Genomic DNA, 18,734 nt, shown 5'->3' with positions numbered 1-18,734 from the left:
GGGTATCAAAAAAAGGGGGTCAATACAACACAAAACACAGAACAGAACACAAGTCATCCTCATACAATAGTGCAATAGAAATATTACAAGTACAGAGGAGAATTCAACAGTAGATGATATCACATGATACGATTTGGCAGAACGTATTAAAGGGCAATTACATGGCTAAAGAAATGTCTGTCCTTCTCTCATTATGTGGCATTGCCAGCACCGCATGGTGGCATGAGGAAAGCTGAAATTTCACCTCCTGTACACTCACTCAGTCCCTCGTCCACAGCAGTGTGAATGGCACTCCTCCCTGTGCTCACTCTCTGTCTCGTTAATTGTGTGCGGTGGTGTGTGAGAAAGTGTGTGTGATGCACACCTGCTCTCTCAGTCTCTTAACATTCGCTGCACTAGATGGTGATACATTGGTAGACCTTGAGAGCCACATCCTCTACCATTGTTCTTGCTAAAACCATGACTCTGCAGGAACAAGTGAGATGCTCTTCCCCCTGTACCCACATTTATATCTTCATGCAAATCTTCACAGGCTATACAAGGTTTGTGTTTTTTTTCCATTTTTTTTATTAAAGAGTGTTGTGCTCTAATTTGTCTGATTCAACTTGTACAAGCTGTTATGTCTGCCTATGCTGTAGAGTGTTGCATTGAGCCAACTGTGGAGTAACACTATTATACATACTGGGCCTAACAACAGTATTCACCTGTCGCCATTTATTAAAAATTGGTAAGTGAGGCCATAAATAAATACAGCTGAAACCACGCAAGTCAGCTGACAGACAGAACAGATAAGTAGAAGACGACTCAGGCAGGCAGGTGCTGATGTGCCCTGTTAGGTGATGATCAATATATGGCCAGGGGCCACTGTCATCCATTTAGAGGTTTCCCAGACTGATCCTGCCCTGCAAGCAACCTGACAAGGAGATGGGAAGAGACAAGTGGGAACAACTCAGGCAGGCCATTAAAGGAGAGGCGGTGCGCCCAGTGGTCTAACAGACAGTTTTATGGTGTGCAGTAACAGTGTGCTACTATCTATGCATGGTATGTCAGCAAAGGATGGTACCCATGTTTGGAAGTTACATACTCGTATATCGGGAACCGTGTAGTGCAGAGAAGGCATAAAAGCTCTGATGACTGCACTGAACCTCAGAGCTCACCTATGGATGGATGGAAAACGTCACTCCTGCCCATACTAAGCACAATATTATTTCTCTTTCTCAAAGTTGGATAGCGCCAACTGTAGGACACCCTGACTGCATCACGCTTTCGCCAGTAGCTCTCCTTCGAATATTAGCTCTCCCATGTAGCCCTGAAATGATCCTAGTTGTTCTTCTCTGGACTTTCTCTAGTGCTGTTATGTCGTTTCTGTATGTCGGAAGACCAAAACTGCACACAGGACTCCAGATGAGGCCTCACCAGTGCATTATAAAGGTTGAGCAGAACCACTTGTGACTTGTACTCCACATGTCAAGGCGCTATATAACCTGACAGTCTGTTAGCCTTCTTAATGGCTTCTGAACTCTGTCTGGCAGTTGACAGCACAGAGTTCACTATGACTCCTAAATATTACTTATAAGGGGCACTTTCAAGTTTCAGACCCCTCATTGTGTATTCAAATTTAACATTTCCAGGTGTCATACCTTCATTTACTGTACCTACATTTATTTAAGTTATATTTCATCAGCCACAAATCCGCCCAGGCCTATGTTCAGTCCAAGTCCCTTTGTAATGATTCAACAGATTGGAGATTATGTGCCAACCTACCTAGATTGTCGGTTATGTTCCTGTCCAGATCATTTGTGTATATTTAAACTAGCAGCATCTCTTAAACTGACTGCTGAGTGACGCCAATTTTAACAATATTTAACATAATATATTACATAGGTGGTGAGCAGTGCCTGGTTTCCTGCAGACATGACTGCTTAAAATTAAGTCCAGAGTTTAGTCCTCGTTTTATCAGACTGGAGAATCTTGTTTCTTGGAGTCTACGAATCCTTTATGTGTTCTTCTGCAAACTCTGAAGGGCCTTCTTTGTATATTTTACGGAGGAGAGGCCTCTGTGTAACTTCTCTGCCCAAATCAGTAGAGTGTTGCAGCGGTGGCCATCTTTCTGGGAGCTTCTACCAGTTCCACACAGGTTCTTTGGAGCTCAGTCAGAGTGACCATTGGGATCTTGTTTAGTTTCAGTTCTCCCCTAGTGCTCGATTTGGCCGGAAACAACGTAGGAAGAGTCGCAGATGTTCCAAAAGTCTTCCATTGCAAAATTATGAAGGCAACTGTGCCCTTGGGAATCTTCAACGCCTCCAGATTTTTTTTTTGTAGCTTGTGCTGTGACACAATCCTACTTCTGAGACCTTTTAGGCAATTCTTTGGACCTTACGTCTTGTTTTTTTTGTTCTACTACACATTGTCAGCTTGGGTTTGGTGTACTGTAGGTGTGCCTTTCCTAATGATGTCCAGTCTATTGAAAAACCAACAGGTGGATTCCACAAATTGAAGAGCAATAGAACGAGATGCCACATGTTGAATGTGTCAAAGACAAATAAAGATCCACAAAAAGGTTTGGGGCAGCCATCCGTAAATTGTTCCTTGCTGCAAAATGGAGGTGACTGATGTGTACAGGTTAGAGTCCAAAACAGAACTGATGTGCATGGACAAAGATGGCGGCTTTAAGGGAGAGCAGAGGAAGTAATGTCACCATGGGGTGGAAGTGACATCATCACTGGGATCGCAACCAGAAGTGGTGTTGTTGGGGCTGGGACCAGAGGTGACGTCATCAGTAATGGGGGTGGGGAAAAAAACCAGAAGCAACATCATCAATGAAGGCCACACCAGAAAGTGACGTCATCAGTGGGGGCGGAACCGGAAGTGCTATCATTGGGGAAGGGACCAGAAGTGACGTCAACTTTTTTATTGGGATATTCGATGAGGTTGGGGGCACAGAAGTAACGTCATTAATGGGCCCCTGGAAAACTGACATCATCATTGGGGGCGGAACTGGAAGTGACATCATCAATGGGGCGGGAACTGGAAGTAACGTCATCTTGGGGGGGTCAGGACTGGAAGTTGTATCATTGAGGCCGGAACCGGAATTGATGTAATCGGGGCCAGGCAGAATTTCCCGTAACTGGTCCGCAGAGAAGTACAATACAATTCAATACAATACAATACAATTTATTTTTGTATAGCCCAAAATCACAAAAGGAGTGCCTCAATGGGCATTAACAGGCCCTGCCTTTTGACAGCCCCCCAGTCTTGACTCTCTAAGATGACAAAGAACAACCCTCATAGGGAAAAAAAATAAAGGAAACCTCAGGAAAGGCAGTTCAAAGACAGACCCCTTTCTAGGTAGGCTGGGTGTGCAGTGGGGGTCAATACAACACAATACACAGGAGAGAACACAAGTCATCCTCTAAAAATATAACAAGTACAGAGCAGAATTCAACAGTAGAAGATATCCCATAATAGGATTTGGAGAAGTGAGAGAAAGAGTTGGTGCACTCCGCCACCCCCTGGTCTGGCATGGAATTTCTCCCATTCAGGCCGTTTAGCTGCCTCCCGTGCGCACGTGTGTGACAAATGTCATAGCAGAGGGTCAGAATAGTTGTGTCCACGTGATATTTCAATCTTTTATTAATAATTAATTTGCAAAAACTTCTGAAATGCTGTCTTTTGTCTTGTTTCTATCTATCTATCTATCTATCTATCTATCTATCTATCTTTTGCTTTGTCATTCTGGAGCACTGAGTGATTAGGGGACAAAATAATATAAATGATTTTCAGCATAACAATATGTAAAGGGGTGTGAAGACCAATACTAAATCTGCTGTATTGTGTGTTTCCAGATACTAATTTATCTAATAAAGTCAATGACATAGGAGTTAATCAAGAAAAATGTATGCGACTGACTGAAGAACGGCGGTACGGTGGCGACCTTTGACCAGTTAAGGCCCCGTTGCACCATTCATCCTTTACTAAATACTCCGTATGTGGTTTCTGCTAAAGCTTAGCATATTTTATTTGCAGGCCTGGACGACCAAGCTGCCTTTGGCAGGTCAGAACAATAAGGACGAGTAAAGCCCTGTTAAGTACAGTCTGCAGCTTCTGTATAAGAAATATTTGTAATGGTGGGACGAGTGAGCCCGGGCTGCACACTTTAAATGGCGGAGGTGTTACTTTCCAGATGCTCTGATCTTTTCTTTTTTGGATCCCTCCAGCTTCATTTAAAGAGTAAAACAAGAGCTGAGGAATCTGTTATGTAATAATGTGGATTTCCAGATGATAGGAGAGGGTATTAAATATGCAGCTTCACATTAAAGGCCAATGTAAAATGTGCTTCTCTTCACCCACGCGGCATTTATGCTAATTTTTCAGACCTGTTAGAGCCGGAGCACGGCATTGTAATGTGTTGGTATTGTGCATCAACCTGTCATTTGCATTCTGAGACAACTCTGTATATTGGGTGATATCTCAAGGTGAACTGAATGGAATGAACATCTCCTCTCGTCGTTAATGCTGTCATGGAGCTTGAACCTTCTTCATTGTGGAGACATTCAGTCCCAGTTATCTTTCTTTGTTTTTTTTTCTATTCTTTAAGTGTTTGCTTTTTCTTTTCCTTTTATTTTAAAGCAAAGAATCTGATGTGTGATAAGGAGGGAGAGAAACAGAGGAAGTGGGGGGTGGTGGTGGTAAAGCTAGTTTCTTAAAAAATAAAAAACGTGTTGTGAGTTGGTCGGTAATCAGTAATCATATGATTGTAACATCACAAAAGCAAGCTAGTAGTTAGACATCCTCGACAAGGTCAGGCATGCACGGGGCTCTTCAGGCTGAAACAAAGCCTTGGGTGGAGTTAGGGAATCGTTCAAAACCGCCGCTTATTAGCAAATGGGATGGAAATGCGCCGCAGCGGCACAGCGTGTGAAAAGCCTGCAGGGCTAACGGCCCAGGAGCTGCTGTCTGGAGAACTCGAGCCCAGGTCTTGTATGTCGATGTTTAGTTTCAGGAGCGGACTGTCAGGCAACTCAGTAGAGGAACGTATTTGTACAAAAAAAAATGCAAACCTTTCCTGTTGATTACCTTAGGGGTGGTGGATGTGCAGAAATGATCTTTTGTTTGGAGTGAGACACAACTGAACATTTAACAGATTAGGATAACGTGACCTAAAATAAAGCTGAGACATTTGTGACCTGCACCCCAAACACCCACACACCACCAAAACCACTCAGTTTTATCACCTGATAAATCCATCACAAGTCCTTTTACTTAGATTTCCATCTCCTCTGAGCGAGCCTTGGCCAGCTCCTCCCGACTCAAACTCGCTCTCTGTTGCTTCCTTTATCCACGACCTGGGAGTACTCCCAGTTGCCACAACACTGTTCCTTGGAAGCACTTCCAGGTTAGGTGTAAGTCCCATGAAATTAGGGAACATTAATCCCTGTAGCGCCCCCTGGTGTTACCCATGGAAGCTGACAGGGCTGCCCCACAGGACTACAGTTCCCAGCATGCCCTGTGGGTATCCGTAGAGGTACTGTAACCCAACAACGCTGCCATTTAGTGTTTCGGGGGAATAAGTAACCCATGTAAGTTGCCCCTCTTGTCCCTCCATTGTACTGTTCAATCATGCTGCCATCATATCCATCTCCTGCCTGCAGCAGGGACCACCATGCCTATTTGGTAGGCCGGCCTTCTATTCAGGTAAGGAATCTTGAATGAGTCTGGCTGGGACACCAAGCCAATGCCAGCCATCCATTGCAACTGAAAATCTTTTGATTTCTGAATTTAATTACATTTATATTGCGTGTTTCTTGTTACACAAAGTGCTTGTTATAGGCAAATGTGACCCACTTCAACCACCATCAATGTGCAGCAGTGATGTGACAGCAGCCATTATTGCACCAGCATGCTCACCACACATTAGGTGTTAGGTGGTGAAGGGTGAAAGACAATTAGGGGGCCAGCACAGACAGGGCTGTAATGGGCAATTTTAGCCAGGACATCTGGATACACACTTCTCTTTTCGAAAGATGCCAAGGGATCTTTTATGACCACAGAGACTCAGGACCTCAGTTTTATGTCTTCTCTGAAAACTGCACCATATTTACAGCATAGTGTCCCCGTAACTGCATTGGGATTCTGTCACAGGATCCACAGGATAAGCGCCCCCTTCTGGCCTCTTCCAGCAACAAACCAAGCTTTTCCAAGATGGTCTTTCATCCAAGTACTGGCTGGGCCCAAACATGCTTAGCTTTTGGTGGACAACCTGTTCTGATGTGCACGTGGTGTGGATACTGGACACGTTCATCCACTTTGTGATGATCTGCACATCTCTTCAACACCTGTCTGCTATCCTCTGTTTTGTAAGGTCCTTTATAGAGCACTTTGAGTGAAAGGCACTATATGATAGATAGATAGATATGAAAGACACTATATGATAGATAGATAGATAGATAGATAGATAGATAGATAGATAGATAGATAGATAGATAAATAGGTGTGAAAAGCACTATATAATAGATAGATAGATAGATAGATAGATAGATGTGAAAGGCACTATATGATAGATAGATAGATAGATAGATAGATAGATAGATACTGAAAAGAATGAACAAAGTCTTGATCTGGCTAAAGATGAATAGAGCAGTGTGACATTATAAAGGTGTCTTGTCATTGTGATAACGCAGCCCTAGTATTGTTTCTTGACGCACTTTTGCTGAGTAATTTTCTGTCTGTTGCTGTGCCACAGAGAGGATGTGCAGCCTTGTTCATAGAAGCTCTCAGTTGTGTTTTCATTCCCTCCTTCATTACTATCTCCAAGGGGTTGACAGTGTGATCTATAACTGAGCCAGCTGATCAACTTATGGTTGATTCGGTGGGCCTCTCTTGAATTGACATGACCTGCCTAACCCACCATAGAAGACCGCCCTGGCTATTACATAGTTGTAGAAGGTAGAGGATGTCACTACCCATGTTAAAGGAGCGCAGTCTCCAAAGACAAAAGAGCCTACTCTTTCCTTTCTTCTATAGTTTCTCTATGTTATGAGACCAGTCCAGCCTGCCATTGATGTGGACCGCCAAGTACAGTACTGGTAGCTGAGCACCACCTTGTTATTACTGTTAGTGGTGACTGGGTTTTGAGGCTCTTTGGTGGGGTGAAAGTCAATAACCAGTTATTGTTAAGTTGCAGACAATTCTCTGCTCTAAGTATCCCACTTGACTCCACTCACTCCCTTGTCTCATCCCCTTTGTCAGTACTCCCTCATCATGCTGAATCTTCAGAGAATGTCTGCAGTAGACATAACCTGGTGTTATATTCATAGTCAGAGTCTGTCGGAGTGAAGAGTAAAGTAGACAAGACTGTTCCTTGTAGTGCTCCAGTGTCGCTCACATTCACATCAGACACACACTCCTCGAGTTTCACAAGTTGTGGTCTGGCCAACATATAGTCCATTATCCAGGACAACATCAGGTCAACCACTTACATATCTCTGAGGTAACCCCTTAATAGGGATTTAATTTAATTTGTACGTTTTTATGCTATATATAGTGCTCTATAATGCACACAAAGACACATTTTTCTTTGACTTTTCCCCCCTCTGGTCCAGAGTTTCAAATTACAAATCAGGCAATTCAGATGTGATTAAAGTGCGCATCGCAGACTTTCATTTAAGGGGATTTGCAAAATTTTTGGTCACACAACAATTTTTCTACATAACTTTGGAAACAATTGGCGTCTCAAGTGTTTGTGACTCATCAGGTGGATTTCACTGCTTCTCCCCTTTGGAGTCTGTAGTTGCCATTAGAACAATCATTAGAACATTAGAACACTCTAGACGAGAACAGGCCATTCAGCCCAACAAAGCTCGCCAGTCCTATCCACTTGTTTCCTCCAAGAAAACATCAAGTCGAGTTTTGAAAGTCCCTAACGTCTTACTGTCTACCACACTACTTGGTAACTTATTCCAAGTGTCTGTCGTTCTTTTTATAAAGAAAAACTTCCTAATGTTTGTGCGAAATTTACCCTTAACAATTGTTCAGCATGAAGACAAGAGCTGTGCCAATGAAAGTCAAAGAAGCCATCATGAGCTTAGCCGCATTAGCTACATTGACAAACCTTTAGGGTGAGCAAAATCAACTGTCTGTAATATCATGAGGAAGAAAGAACACACTGGTTGAGCTGAATAATCGCAAATTGACTGGTAGGCCAAGGAAGACCCCCCGCTGCTGATGACAGAAGAATTCTCACTACGATAAATAAAAAGCCCCAAACGCCCATCTAATAGATCAGAAAAAGTGGCTGATGTGTGTATGTCAGAGATGACTATCAGCTGAAGACTTTGTGAACAGAAATACTGAGACCACACTGCAAGATGCAATCCACAAGTTAGCCACAAAAACAAGATGGCCTGATTACAGTTTGTGAAAAAGGACATGAAAGAGCCTGCAGAATTCTGGGAAAAAGTTCTTGTGGACAAACGAGACAAAGATGATCCTTCATCAGAGTGATGGCAAGAGCAAAGTGTGGAGACCCTTAGCATCTGCTGATGACTTTGAATCACAGACTTTAAGCAATCAATGCATTCAAGGGATATGCGGCAAAGTCCTAAATATGACAGCTTTTATAGCCCTGCCATTGCTGTGTCTCAGACAATATGGGAGATTTGCATGAAGCAAAACTGTTGTCATTGACTGAAATGTGTGCAAGTCAAGTCAAGTTAGGGAGCATACACTGGTACATCGCGTTGCTGCACCCACTACACGAAAAGACAGCTCAGGATCCCGGTTTGCAACCACCCAGGCAGACATGCGGTCCAGTCCCACCCTCCGGAAATGACCCTCTATCTGCTGCAGCCAGGTGTTATGTGGGCGACCCCTTGACCTGGTCCAGCCACTTGGGTCCCCAACAATGAGGATCTTACGAGCCGGATCACCGTAGTGCCGTAACTGGCGCTCCTTCACAATGCAGGTAATGTGCCTCATTCATGAGCAACACAAAGTCAAACCAACGATACCCAAGGATTTTCCGGAGAGACACAAGTGATGGAGTCCAGTCTTCATCTCAGGTCACTGGATAGCATCCATGTCTGGCAACTTTATAGCAAGACAAGAAGCACCAGGACTAAAGAGTTGAACCTTCGTCCTTTGGCATAGATATCAGGAGTGCCACACACCCCTTTCCAGTGACCTCATGACCCCCCCCATGCTCTCCCAATCCGTCTACTGACTTCATAGTAAGAGTCACCAGAGACATGAATGTCACTGCCGAGGTACCTTACCTTTGAAATGTGTGCAGATTCCCTTAACTGAAAGTCTGCCGCTTGCACTTTAATCGCAATGTCTGAACTGTTCGATTTGTAATTTCAAATTGTGGAGCAGAGGGGGAAAATCTAGGAAAAATGTGTCCCAAATATTATGGAGAGCACCGTGATAATAAATAAAGAAATGTTCATCAAGAGAAGGTGAACTTAATTATCTGAAAACACTTTAAACTCCCTTTGAAAATGTGCTAGAAAATAAATAAATGTTGTTGTTGTTGTAGACAGAGTGTAGTGGTTCTGATTCTGCCATGACACTCTCTGTAGTGATGAGATGTGTATTGATCGTCACCATCATGGCCTTCTTGTTAATGCAATTAATTTAATTCCCAGGAGTGCATTTATATTTAACTAACTGTCAGAACTGTAATTCTCTTCTGAGTATTGATTACATGATTGTTTCATTAGGGTTTTTTTTTTAATGAAGATGATTATTGACTTTGATATAAGAAACTACTTGGAACTTAACTCTTTGAGGGCTGAATACGTTTTTGGCAGCTGGCAGAAATGCGCAGCACTAAAGGCGGATGTGGCGAGAGAGCGAATCGAATGTACAAAGCAAAAAACTCCTTAGGTGACTTTTGGCGTATTATTGCTGAATCGGACTCTGACTTATCGCGCTCCCGATTTCGATGCGAGTAATCTGGAGATCGAAAATGAAAGTGATGTAACAGCGTCAGCTGATCATAGTGCTGAGTGTGTATCAGTCGACACCTGCCTCTAAAGACTTAACGCAGCCATAGCAGAATCTGGACTGGGTTATGCTGATCAAATATAAATGTAAAACTGACTTAACTTCTTGAACATTTCTATACTGCCATGTCAAGACTACCAAAGTCTTACGTGTTTCATTTTCTTGCAGGTCCGTGCAGATTACATGCAGTACTGTGCCAACAGGGTGAGTGACGGGATGGCTCTGCAGCTTGGATGCCTAGAGCTGAGGTAAGATGCGAGATACCTGTATCATCACTGTACAATACAATGAAATATCGTATGGAGCAAGCCTATAAATTCCTTAGATAAAAGTATGAGGGGCGTTCGATTATAAGCAGGAATTTTTATGCTCTGTTCTTATAAATAGTGCAAAGTAGACCTGACTCGTTGGACAATGTCGTTAGTAGTGCTAGCTGCTGTTTCACCCTTCCTGTCAGTTGTAATCAACATGTCGGAGCAGGAGGTACACAGTAGTGTTGCGCAGCGCGTTATTATTAAACGTTTGACAAATGAAGCAGTCATTCCATCTCAGATTTATTCCAGACTTAAAAATCAGTTTGGGGATGAGCGTCTCTCTCAGTCTACAGTGGTACACGTCATTCAGAGAGGGGCTATCATGTCTTCGGTCCACTAAAGGATTTTTCAGGAGGGATGAAATTCAAGTTGAATTCAGGAGGTTATTGACGCTGTGCAAGAACGGGTCAACATGCAGTCAAAAGACGTCTACTCTTTGGGGATTAAGAAGCTTCCTGAGCACTGAAACAAGTGGATTGCACACAGAAAAATAGTGTGTAAGTCGTTTCATTGTATTCAATAAATAAAGCAGAGCTCATAAATTCCTGTTTATATTTGAACGCCCCTCGTATATAAGAGTAGATAATAAACTAAGTGAACATTAAACTATGAAAAGCACAGTCACTATTAACAGTTCCAAATATATGCAGAGTAAAAGTCCAATATCCAGTATTTCTTGCAAGCTCTATGTCATATGATCTGTACTAGACTGAGTACTGTTGCTCACTGTGCTTCAAAGTAAAATAGCGATGATAAAATAAAGATAAACGTAGAGCTCCGGGCCGCCGTGTCCACGAACGCCGCCATCCTCATAGGTGGGACCTGCTGTGCTAGAAGTAATGTTTCCCTTTTTTTTATTTTGGGGCATATTTTTGAATACTGCAGACACCAAATTCATTACATCAGTTTGTCCATTATAAGGTGCTTTATTTTGTAAGCATCTCACAGATGGATTAAGCTTCACCTTTTTCAGGGGTCTCTCTCACAAGTTACTTTATAATTCTGAAAATGTTTCAACAGAAACCCAGCTGAACTTTGAGCTTTTTTCTGTCCTTCAAATAAAACATCGTGCTTGTCTGAAGCTGACTTGACACCTTTACTGTTGGGAGAGCCTTTAGTCTTTTCACTCTTTCGATTGGTGAACTGGGATGGTCACATAGGACCAGGTCTGGAGAAAAGAGCGATTGTGCCATCTGTTGGAATTCAGAATCTTTGCAACATGTGCAGTTTGAGTGTGTGTGTTTTAGTTAGGGTGGGTGGGTGGAGGTTTTTCCTACAGATTTCAATGCTGCTTTCCCTCTGATTGGCTGCCACAATCACAAAAGCTGATCATTAGAACATTAGAACACTCGAGACGAGAACAGGCCATTCAGCCCAACAAAGCTCGCCAGTCCTATCAACATCAAGTTGAGTTTTAAGAGTCCCTAAAGTCTTACTGTCCACCACACTACTTGGCCGCTTATTCCAAGTGTCTATCGTTCTTTGTGTAAAGAAAAACTTCCTAATGTTTGTGTGAAATTTCTCATTAACAAGTTTCCAACTGTGTCCCCGTGTTCTTGATGAACTCATTTTAAAATAACAGTCTCAATCCACTGGATGAATTCCTTTCATCCTTTTAAACACTTCACTCAGGTCTCCTCTTAATCTTCTTTTGCTTAAACTGTGAAGGCTCAGCTCTTTTACTCTTTCCTCATAACTCATCCCCTGTAGCCCCCCATAATCAGCCTAGTCACTCTTCTCTGGACTTGTTCTAGTGCTGCTATGTCCTTTTTGTAGCTTGGAGACCAAAACTGCACACAGGACTCCAGATGAGGCCTCACCAGTGTGTTATAAAGCCTGAGCAGAACCTCCTGTGACTTAAACTCCACACATCAAGGCGCTATATAACCTGACATTCTGTGAGCCTTCTTAATGGCTTCTCAACACTGTCTGGACGTTGATAGCTTAGAGTCCACTACAACTCCTAAATCCTTCTCATAAGGTGGACTCTCGATTTTCCGACCCCCCATTGTGTATTCAAACCTCACATTTAAATTTCCTATGTGTAATTCTTAACATTTATTGACATTACATTTTACCGTCCACAAATCTGCCCAAGCCTGTCTGCTGTCTGAGTCCTTCTGTGATGATGTAACGGATTCCATATTATCTGCTAATCCACCTATCTTGGTATCATCTGTAAACTTAACCATCTTGTTCCTTATATTCCTATCTAAATTATTTATAGATATTAAAATAGCAGCGGCCCCAACACTGCCCCCTGCTGGTCACCACTCTTAACGTCACCTGATTCTGATTGAGTTCCTCGCACCATCGCCCTCTGCTTCCTGTGTCTGAGCCAATTCTGCACCCATCTAAAAACATCACCTTGAACTCCCACTTCTTTTAGTTTGCTGCCCACCCTCTCATGTGGCACCTCATCAAATGCTTTCTGAAAGTCCACATCAATAATCTCATCTGCTCCACTTTGGTCGTACCCTTTTGTTGCCTCCTCATAGAATTCAAGCATGTTAGTAAAACACAACCTCCCTCTTCTGAGCCCATGTTGACTGGTCCTAATAACTCCTGTCCTTGTCAGGTGTTGCTCAATCTTATCCTTAATAATTCCTTCCATTAATTTTCCTGTGATGCACATTAAGCTTACTGGCCTATAGTTGCTCTGATCTGCCCTGTCACCCTTTTTATATAATGGGATGATATTTGCCATTTTCTAGTCCTTTGGATCGCTCCAGTGCGCAGTGACTTCCTGACACTGCAAGTCAGGTGGAGCAGTGTTGCTAAATTGCTCCCTAGTGTGATTCTTTGTGAGTGTGTTCACCTTGCGATAGACCGGCACCCTGTCCAGGGATTGTGCCTGTCTGGCTTACTATGTTTGCTGGGATAGGCTCCAACAGGTATTGTTTCAAGAAGTTTTAATATCTTCTAATGGAGCCTAATTTGCTCATTATTTTGTGCATGCACTGTGGGTCCAGATCTATCTTCAAAAACGTGAATTGTTAATACAATTAGTTGTTTAGCCATCTTTGTCAATTCAGTTAAGCTTATTTTTCTCTTTTTGGTGTGACTTCTCAATTTACAAAGCCAATAAGTGAAATGACCAGTTACAGAGCAGGTGATTTTTGATTTTTATATCATTATGATGTGGTAATAAAAACAGAATCATCAGTGACACCAGAGCTGCACATGTGCCCCTATCAGAGCGTTGTGTGTGACATGATTTGAGCACACTGCGTGACATCGGTCTTCAGGTTATTGTTGGGCAGCACCACTGACATGGTGTCAACCAGGCTTGATGTGACAAGTAAGTTGAGTCGTCTGTTTCACTTGGATAACTAGAGTTTATGCTTATCTGTTAATTACAATTCCCTTTGTCTGCTGCTATTATTTATAATTTTAGTTGATTATGAAAACATCATTAACTTTACAAAGTCAGTAAGAAATGATTTGCAGACAGTTTTTTTCCTTTCCTTTTTTCTGTTGGGTTTGCAAAGAGCTGGAACAGCAGGTACATAGTGGGAACCAATCTAAGAGGCAGTGTCAGTCCATTTTAGTGAAACGTGTGGTCTGTGTGTGGATCCCAATACCTCAGAGGTGTTGGTTAGGCCAGCAGGGGGCGCTTTCCCTGTTGGTCTGTGTGTGGATCCCAATGCCCCAGTGCAGTGATGGGGACACTCTGCTGTAAATATGGCATTGTCCTTCGAATGAGATGTAAAAACAAAGTCCCAACTCTCTGTAGTCATAAAATATCCCTGGGCCTCTTTCAAAAAAAGTAGGGTGTATCCCAGTGTCCTGGCTAAATCGCCCACCATAGCCTTGTCATTCTTTCCTCCTAATCAACCCCTGTTATTAATGGACTCTCTCTCTTTTACCCCTTCACCATCTAATAGCTAATGTGTGGTGAGTTTACTGGCGCAATAATGGCTGCCATCTCATTGTTCAGGTGGGTGCTACACAGCATCCGTCAGTCTATGCAAAGCGCTTTGAGAAGCAAGAAAAGAGCACTTTAAGTGCAGTTCTTCTTCTTATTAATTATTAAATGAAATTCAAAATGGTTTCCTAATGTTATGTTTTGATCCTTGGCCTTCTCATGCATATACTAAGCAGATCTCCTTTATTCAGGAACTGCTTTCCAATGTGTTTTTCAGTCTTCGCCCATTTTCCTTCTGCTACATATTTCACAGTTACACATAGCTGTGTACGTACAGAGCGAGTTTCATGATATGGATGATATTTCATTTCTATGCATTACTGAGCATGGGCTGGCCTCCTGTGGAATCATGTCCATGAGAATGTGCGTGTGTTGTGGTTTATCTGCATAGTAGTGAAACAGGACAAACTTTAAAAATTAATTTAAAAAATATGTAATAATTTGTATTGAGAAGAACTTATATTGCTAGCTTTCGTATCCAAGGGCCTGTTAATATACAATATTTTGGTTTTGCTATCAGGTGCGAGACTGTAGCTGTTATCTCTTTGCCAAAAATGTAATAAGTTGGTAAGGTGTCTCTGGGTAGGTACGCTCTAACGTCAAACATTGGCGCTGTGTCTGATCGTATTCAGCTCTGACGGGAGAGCGTCCCCCGCGTGGGAAGAAGAACACGTGGCCAATGAGCAGGTACCTTTTAAAGCACACGTAGCTCCGATCTCTTTTTCAAAAATGTCAAATGTCTCTAGATGATAATGTCTGCTGAGCAAACAGGTATCGCTAGCTAAGCGGAGATGAGATGCGCTCCAACACGTGGCGATGGGTAGAGCGACTTGAACGGATGCTGGCGTGTGAGTGAGGAGGGCTCCGTCCGGGTCCCTACTTCTGAGGTTCCGCCTCCCCCTCTCCTCAGTCTACAGCTTGTCTCTCGGATTCGTGGGAATAAATTGATGCCGCAACCGAACTATGATACTTAGTGCAATGAGAAATGTTGCAAATTATAGGGAAAAAACTATCTCAATCTGTTAAGTAGTTCTCTCGTGAACAGTGGACAGACATACAGACAAACGTTGGATTTTATATATAGAGAGATAAATCTGTGGACAAGGTAAATCAAAAAACGATCACCTGATCCAAAGGAAAATCCATCCATCCATTATCCAACCCGCTATATCCTAACTCCAGGGTCACGGGGGTCTGTTTGAGCCAATCCCAGCCACCACAGGGCACAAGGCAGGAAACAAACACCGAGCAGGGCACAGCCCACCGCAGCAAAGGAAAATCACTCCAGTTTATTTCATTCCACAGAGACAGAATTTTACTGCTGAAACTCACAGTCTTATGTATGCAAAAGCAAATGTATTCATAATGGAGGTGGTAAATGATGTCAGTCCATATGATCTGAGTTTATGAATTGTAATTATTTATTATTTATTGGTCTTTCATCATTGGATGCTATGAGTCATCATATTCTTTATGTTCACATGCAACATGTGCAATGTCGGCCTCCCTTTGAGAATCCCTGCCATGAGATGCATTTATGTTACTTTCTCTTTTTTTTCTTGATGGGGTGAACTTTAATGCAGGTTTTCTTTGTGTGCTTCTCAACAGGAGATTTTGCAAAGACATGAGTCAAATTGCGTTGGAGAAGAAATCCAATTTTGAGCTTCTGGAGTAAGTAGCTTTTTATATGGCTTGTTTTTCCTCTTGAATCTCAGGAACTAGAAGTCTATAAACAGATTTTTATGTACAGAATGCCATAATGAGAAATTAAGCAATTGTTCAAAAGGACATCTTCACACTCTGTAGCTAATACAATTTAAATTTTATACAGAGAATCAAAGGTCAGCAACCTTTTTTTGATTTAGAAAAGAATCACATTAGCTGTGCTGAATGCAAATCTGTGGAAAGTGTGGAGTCCAGAAAACGTCACAGCTGGCATTTTCGTGACTTTCAACAGCTATTTTAGTTGCGCACATCGATTGGTGTCAGAGTTTGGTTCATTTTATGACAGGAAAGGTGGAACAAATCAGTTTAGTGTAGATTTAGAAATGGACATTATTTTTACAGTATTTTTTTTCTTGTCTTTTTAGGAAAGAAGTTGGTCTGGACCTTTTTTTCCCCAAGCAACTACAAGAAAGTTTAAAGGTACTTTGTAAACTAATGTGACTAAAATACGGTGTTGCAATCTGATGTCTCATTGTCAGTTTTGAAGATAAGTTTGGTATCTTTCAAGTCAAACTTATATCTTTACAAACATGCTGTATATACATGTTCCATGCAAAATTGTGTTCTAAACTTATTTGCTTTCTACACATTTAGAAGAATATCCTGCCCAAATTGGCACTTTACATTGCAGTCTATGGGGCACGGAGGAAAAGCTTAATTCAGTGGGTTGAACAAAACGATTACATAAAAATGTGAGGCAACTAAAGCAATTTTTACAACACAATCCCTTTATTTCAGGGGCTCAAAAGTAATTGGACAAATTAAATAACAGGAAATAAAATGTTCATTTCTAATATTTGGCTGAAAACCCTTTGCTGGCAATGCCTTCCTGAAGTCTTGAACTCGTGGACATCACCAGATGCTGGGTTTCCTCCTTTTTAATGCTCTGCCAGGCCTTTGCTTTCAGTTGGTTTGTTTGTGGGCCTTTCTGTCCGAAGTTTAGTCTTCAACAAGTGAAATGCCTGCTCAATTGGGTTAAGAAATGGTGACTGACTTGGCCATTCAAGAATTTTCCACTTCTTTCCTTTAATAAACTCCTAAGTTGCTTTGGCTGTATGTTTTGGGTCATTGTCCATCTGTATCATGAAACGCCCGCCGCCCAATCATTTTGACATCATTTAGCTGGATTTGAGCAGACAGTATGTCTCTGAACACCTCAGAATTCAATCGGCTGCTTCTGTCCTGTGTCACCTCATCAATAAACACGAGTGTCCCAGTGCCACTGGCAGCCATGCACGCCCACGCCATCACACTGCCTGACTCCACCGTGTTTTACAGATGATGTGCTATGCTTTGGATAATGAGCTGTTCCACGCCTTCCTTCTCCATACTTTTTTCTTGCCATCATTGTTCTGGTAGAGGTTCATCTTGGTGTCATCTGTCCACAGAATGTTTTTCCAAAACTGTGCTGGCTTTTTTAGATGTTTTTTAGCAAAGTCCTATGTAGCCTTTCTATTCTTGAGGCTTATGAGTGACTTTCACCTTGCAGTGCACCCTCTGTATTTACTTTCATGCAGTCTTCTCTTTATGGTGGTACGTTAGCTGTTGTGAAGGGGTTTCTCTTCACCATGGAAATGATTCTGTGATCATCCACCACTGCTGTCTTCCATGGACGTCCAGGTCTTTTTGCGTTGCTGAGTTAACCAGTGCTTGCTTTCTTTCTTATGATGTACCAAACTGTAGATTTTGCCACTCGTAATATTGTAGCCATTTTTTCTGTTTTCGCAGCTTAAGGATGGCTTCTTTCACCTGCATGGAGAGCTCCTTTGACCGCATGTTGTCTGTTCACAGCAAAATCTTCCACATGCAAGCAGCACACCTCAGATCAACTCCAGGCCTTTTATCTGCTTAATTGATAAGACATGACGACGGACTTGAACACACCTGCCCATGAAATAGCCTTTGAGTCAATTGTCCAATTACTTTTGAGCCCCTGAAGTGAAGGGATTGTGTTCAAAAAATGCTTTAGTTGCCTCACATTTTTATGTAATTGTTTTGTTCACCCACTGAATTAAAGCTGAAAGTCTGCACTTCAACGTCATCTGAGTTGTTTCATTTCAAATTCATTGTAGTAAAGTACAGAACCAAAATTAGAAAAAAGTTTTCTCTGTCCAAGTATTTATGGACCTAACTGTATATAGATAGATAGATAGATATGAAATGCACTATATAATAGATAGATAGATAGATAGATAGATAGATAGATACTTTATAAATTCACAGACTCCAGCAGCAGCATACTGATAAAGAACAATATTAAATTAAAGAGTGAGAACAATGCTGGTATAACAGACAATAACTTTGTACAATGTTAACGTTTACCCCCCGAGTCACATAGTGTGGGGTCTCCTCAGTCTGTCAGTGGAGCAGGACGGTGACAGCAGTCTGTCTCTGAAGCTGCTCCTCTGTCTGGAGATGATCCTGTTCAGTTGATCCTCCATAATTGACAGGAGTCTGCTTAGCGCCCGTCGCTCTGCCACGGATGTCAAACTGCCCAGCTCCGTGCCTACAATAGAGCCTGCTTTCCTCACCAGTTTGTCCCTCTTCTTTATGCTGCCTCCCCAGCACACCACCGCATAGAAGAGGGCGTTCGCCACAACCGTCTGATAGAACATCTGCAGCATCTTATTGCAGATGTTGAAGGATGCCAGCCAACTAAAATAGCTTATATATGAAATTCTTGAACGAAAAAAACACCAATATAATGAGATTCTGCCATTTTAAATGTTTTAAAAGAACACCAGCCATACACCACAGCTCAG

The 18,734-nt window shown here is 42.2% G+C and overlaps 1 protein-coding gene across 5 annotated transcripts in view; it reads left to right on the top strand.

Annotated features, from left to right (window-relative positions):
• Nucleotides 1-18,734, top strand: part of ptk2ba (protein tyrosine kinase 2 beta, a) — a 366,968-nt gene that overhangs the window by 161,981 nt on the left and 186,253 nt on the right. For all 5 annotated transcript variants that reach the window (XM_039749531.1, XM_039749530.1, XM_039749527.1 and 2 more), the window contains exons 5-7: nt 10,174-10,253; nt 15,856-15,918; nt 16,338-16,392. In XM_039749531.1, coding sequence (XP_039605465.1) covers nt 10,174-10,253; nt 15,856-15,918; nt 16,338-16,392 — 198 coding nt within the window. The remainder of the gene's footprint in view (nt 1-10,173; nt 10,254-15,855; nt 15,919-16,337; nt 16,393-18,734) is intronic.

The sequence above is a fragment of the Polypterus senegalus genome, chromosome 3, assembly GCF_016835505.1.
Source record: "Polypterus senegalus isolate Bchr_013 chromosome 3, ASM1683550v1, whole genome shotgun sequence".
NCBI classification, from domain to species: domain Eukaryota; kingdom Metazoa; phylum Chordata; class Cladistia; order Polypteriformes; family Polypteridae; genus Polypterus; species Polypterus senegalus.
The sequence above is the reverse complement of the archived record's forward strand: the minus strand, read 5'-3'. Positions and strand labels throughout refer to the sequence as shown.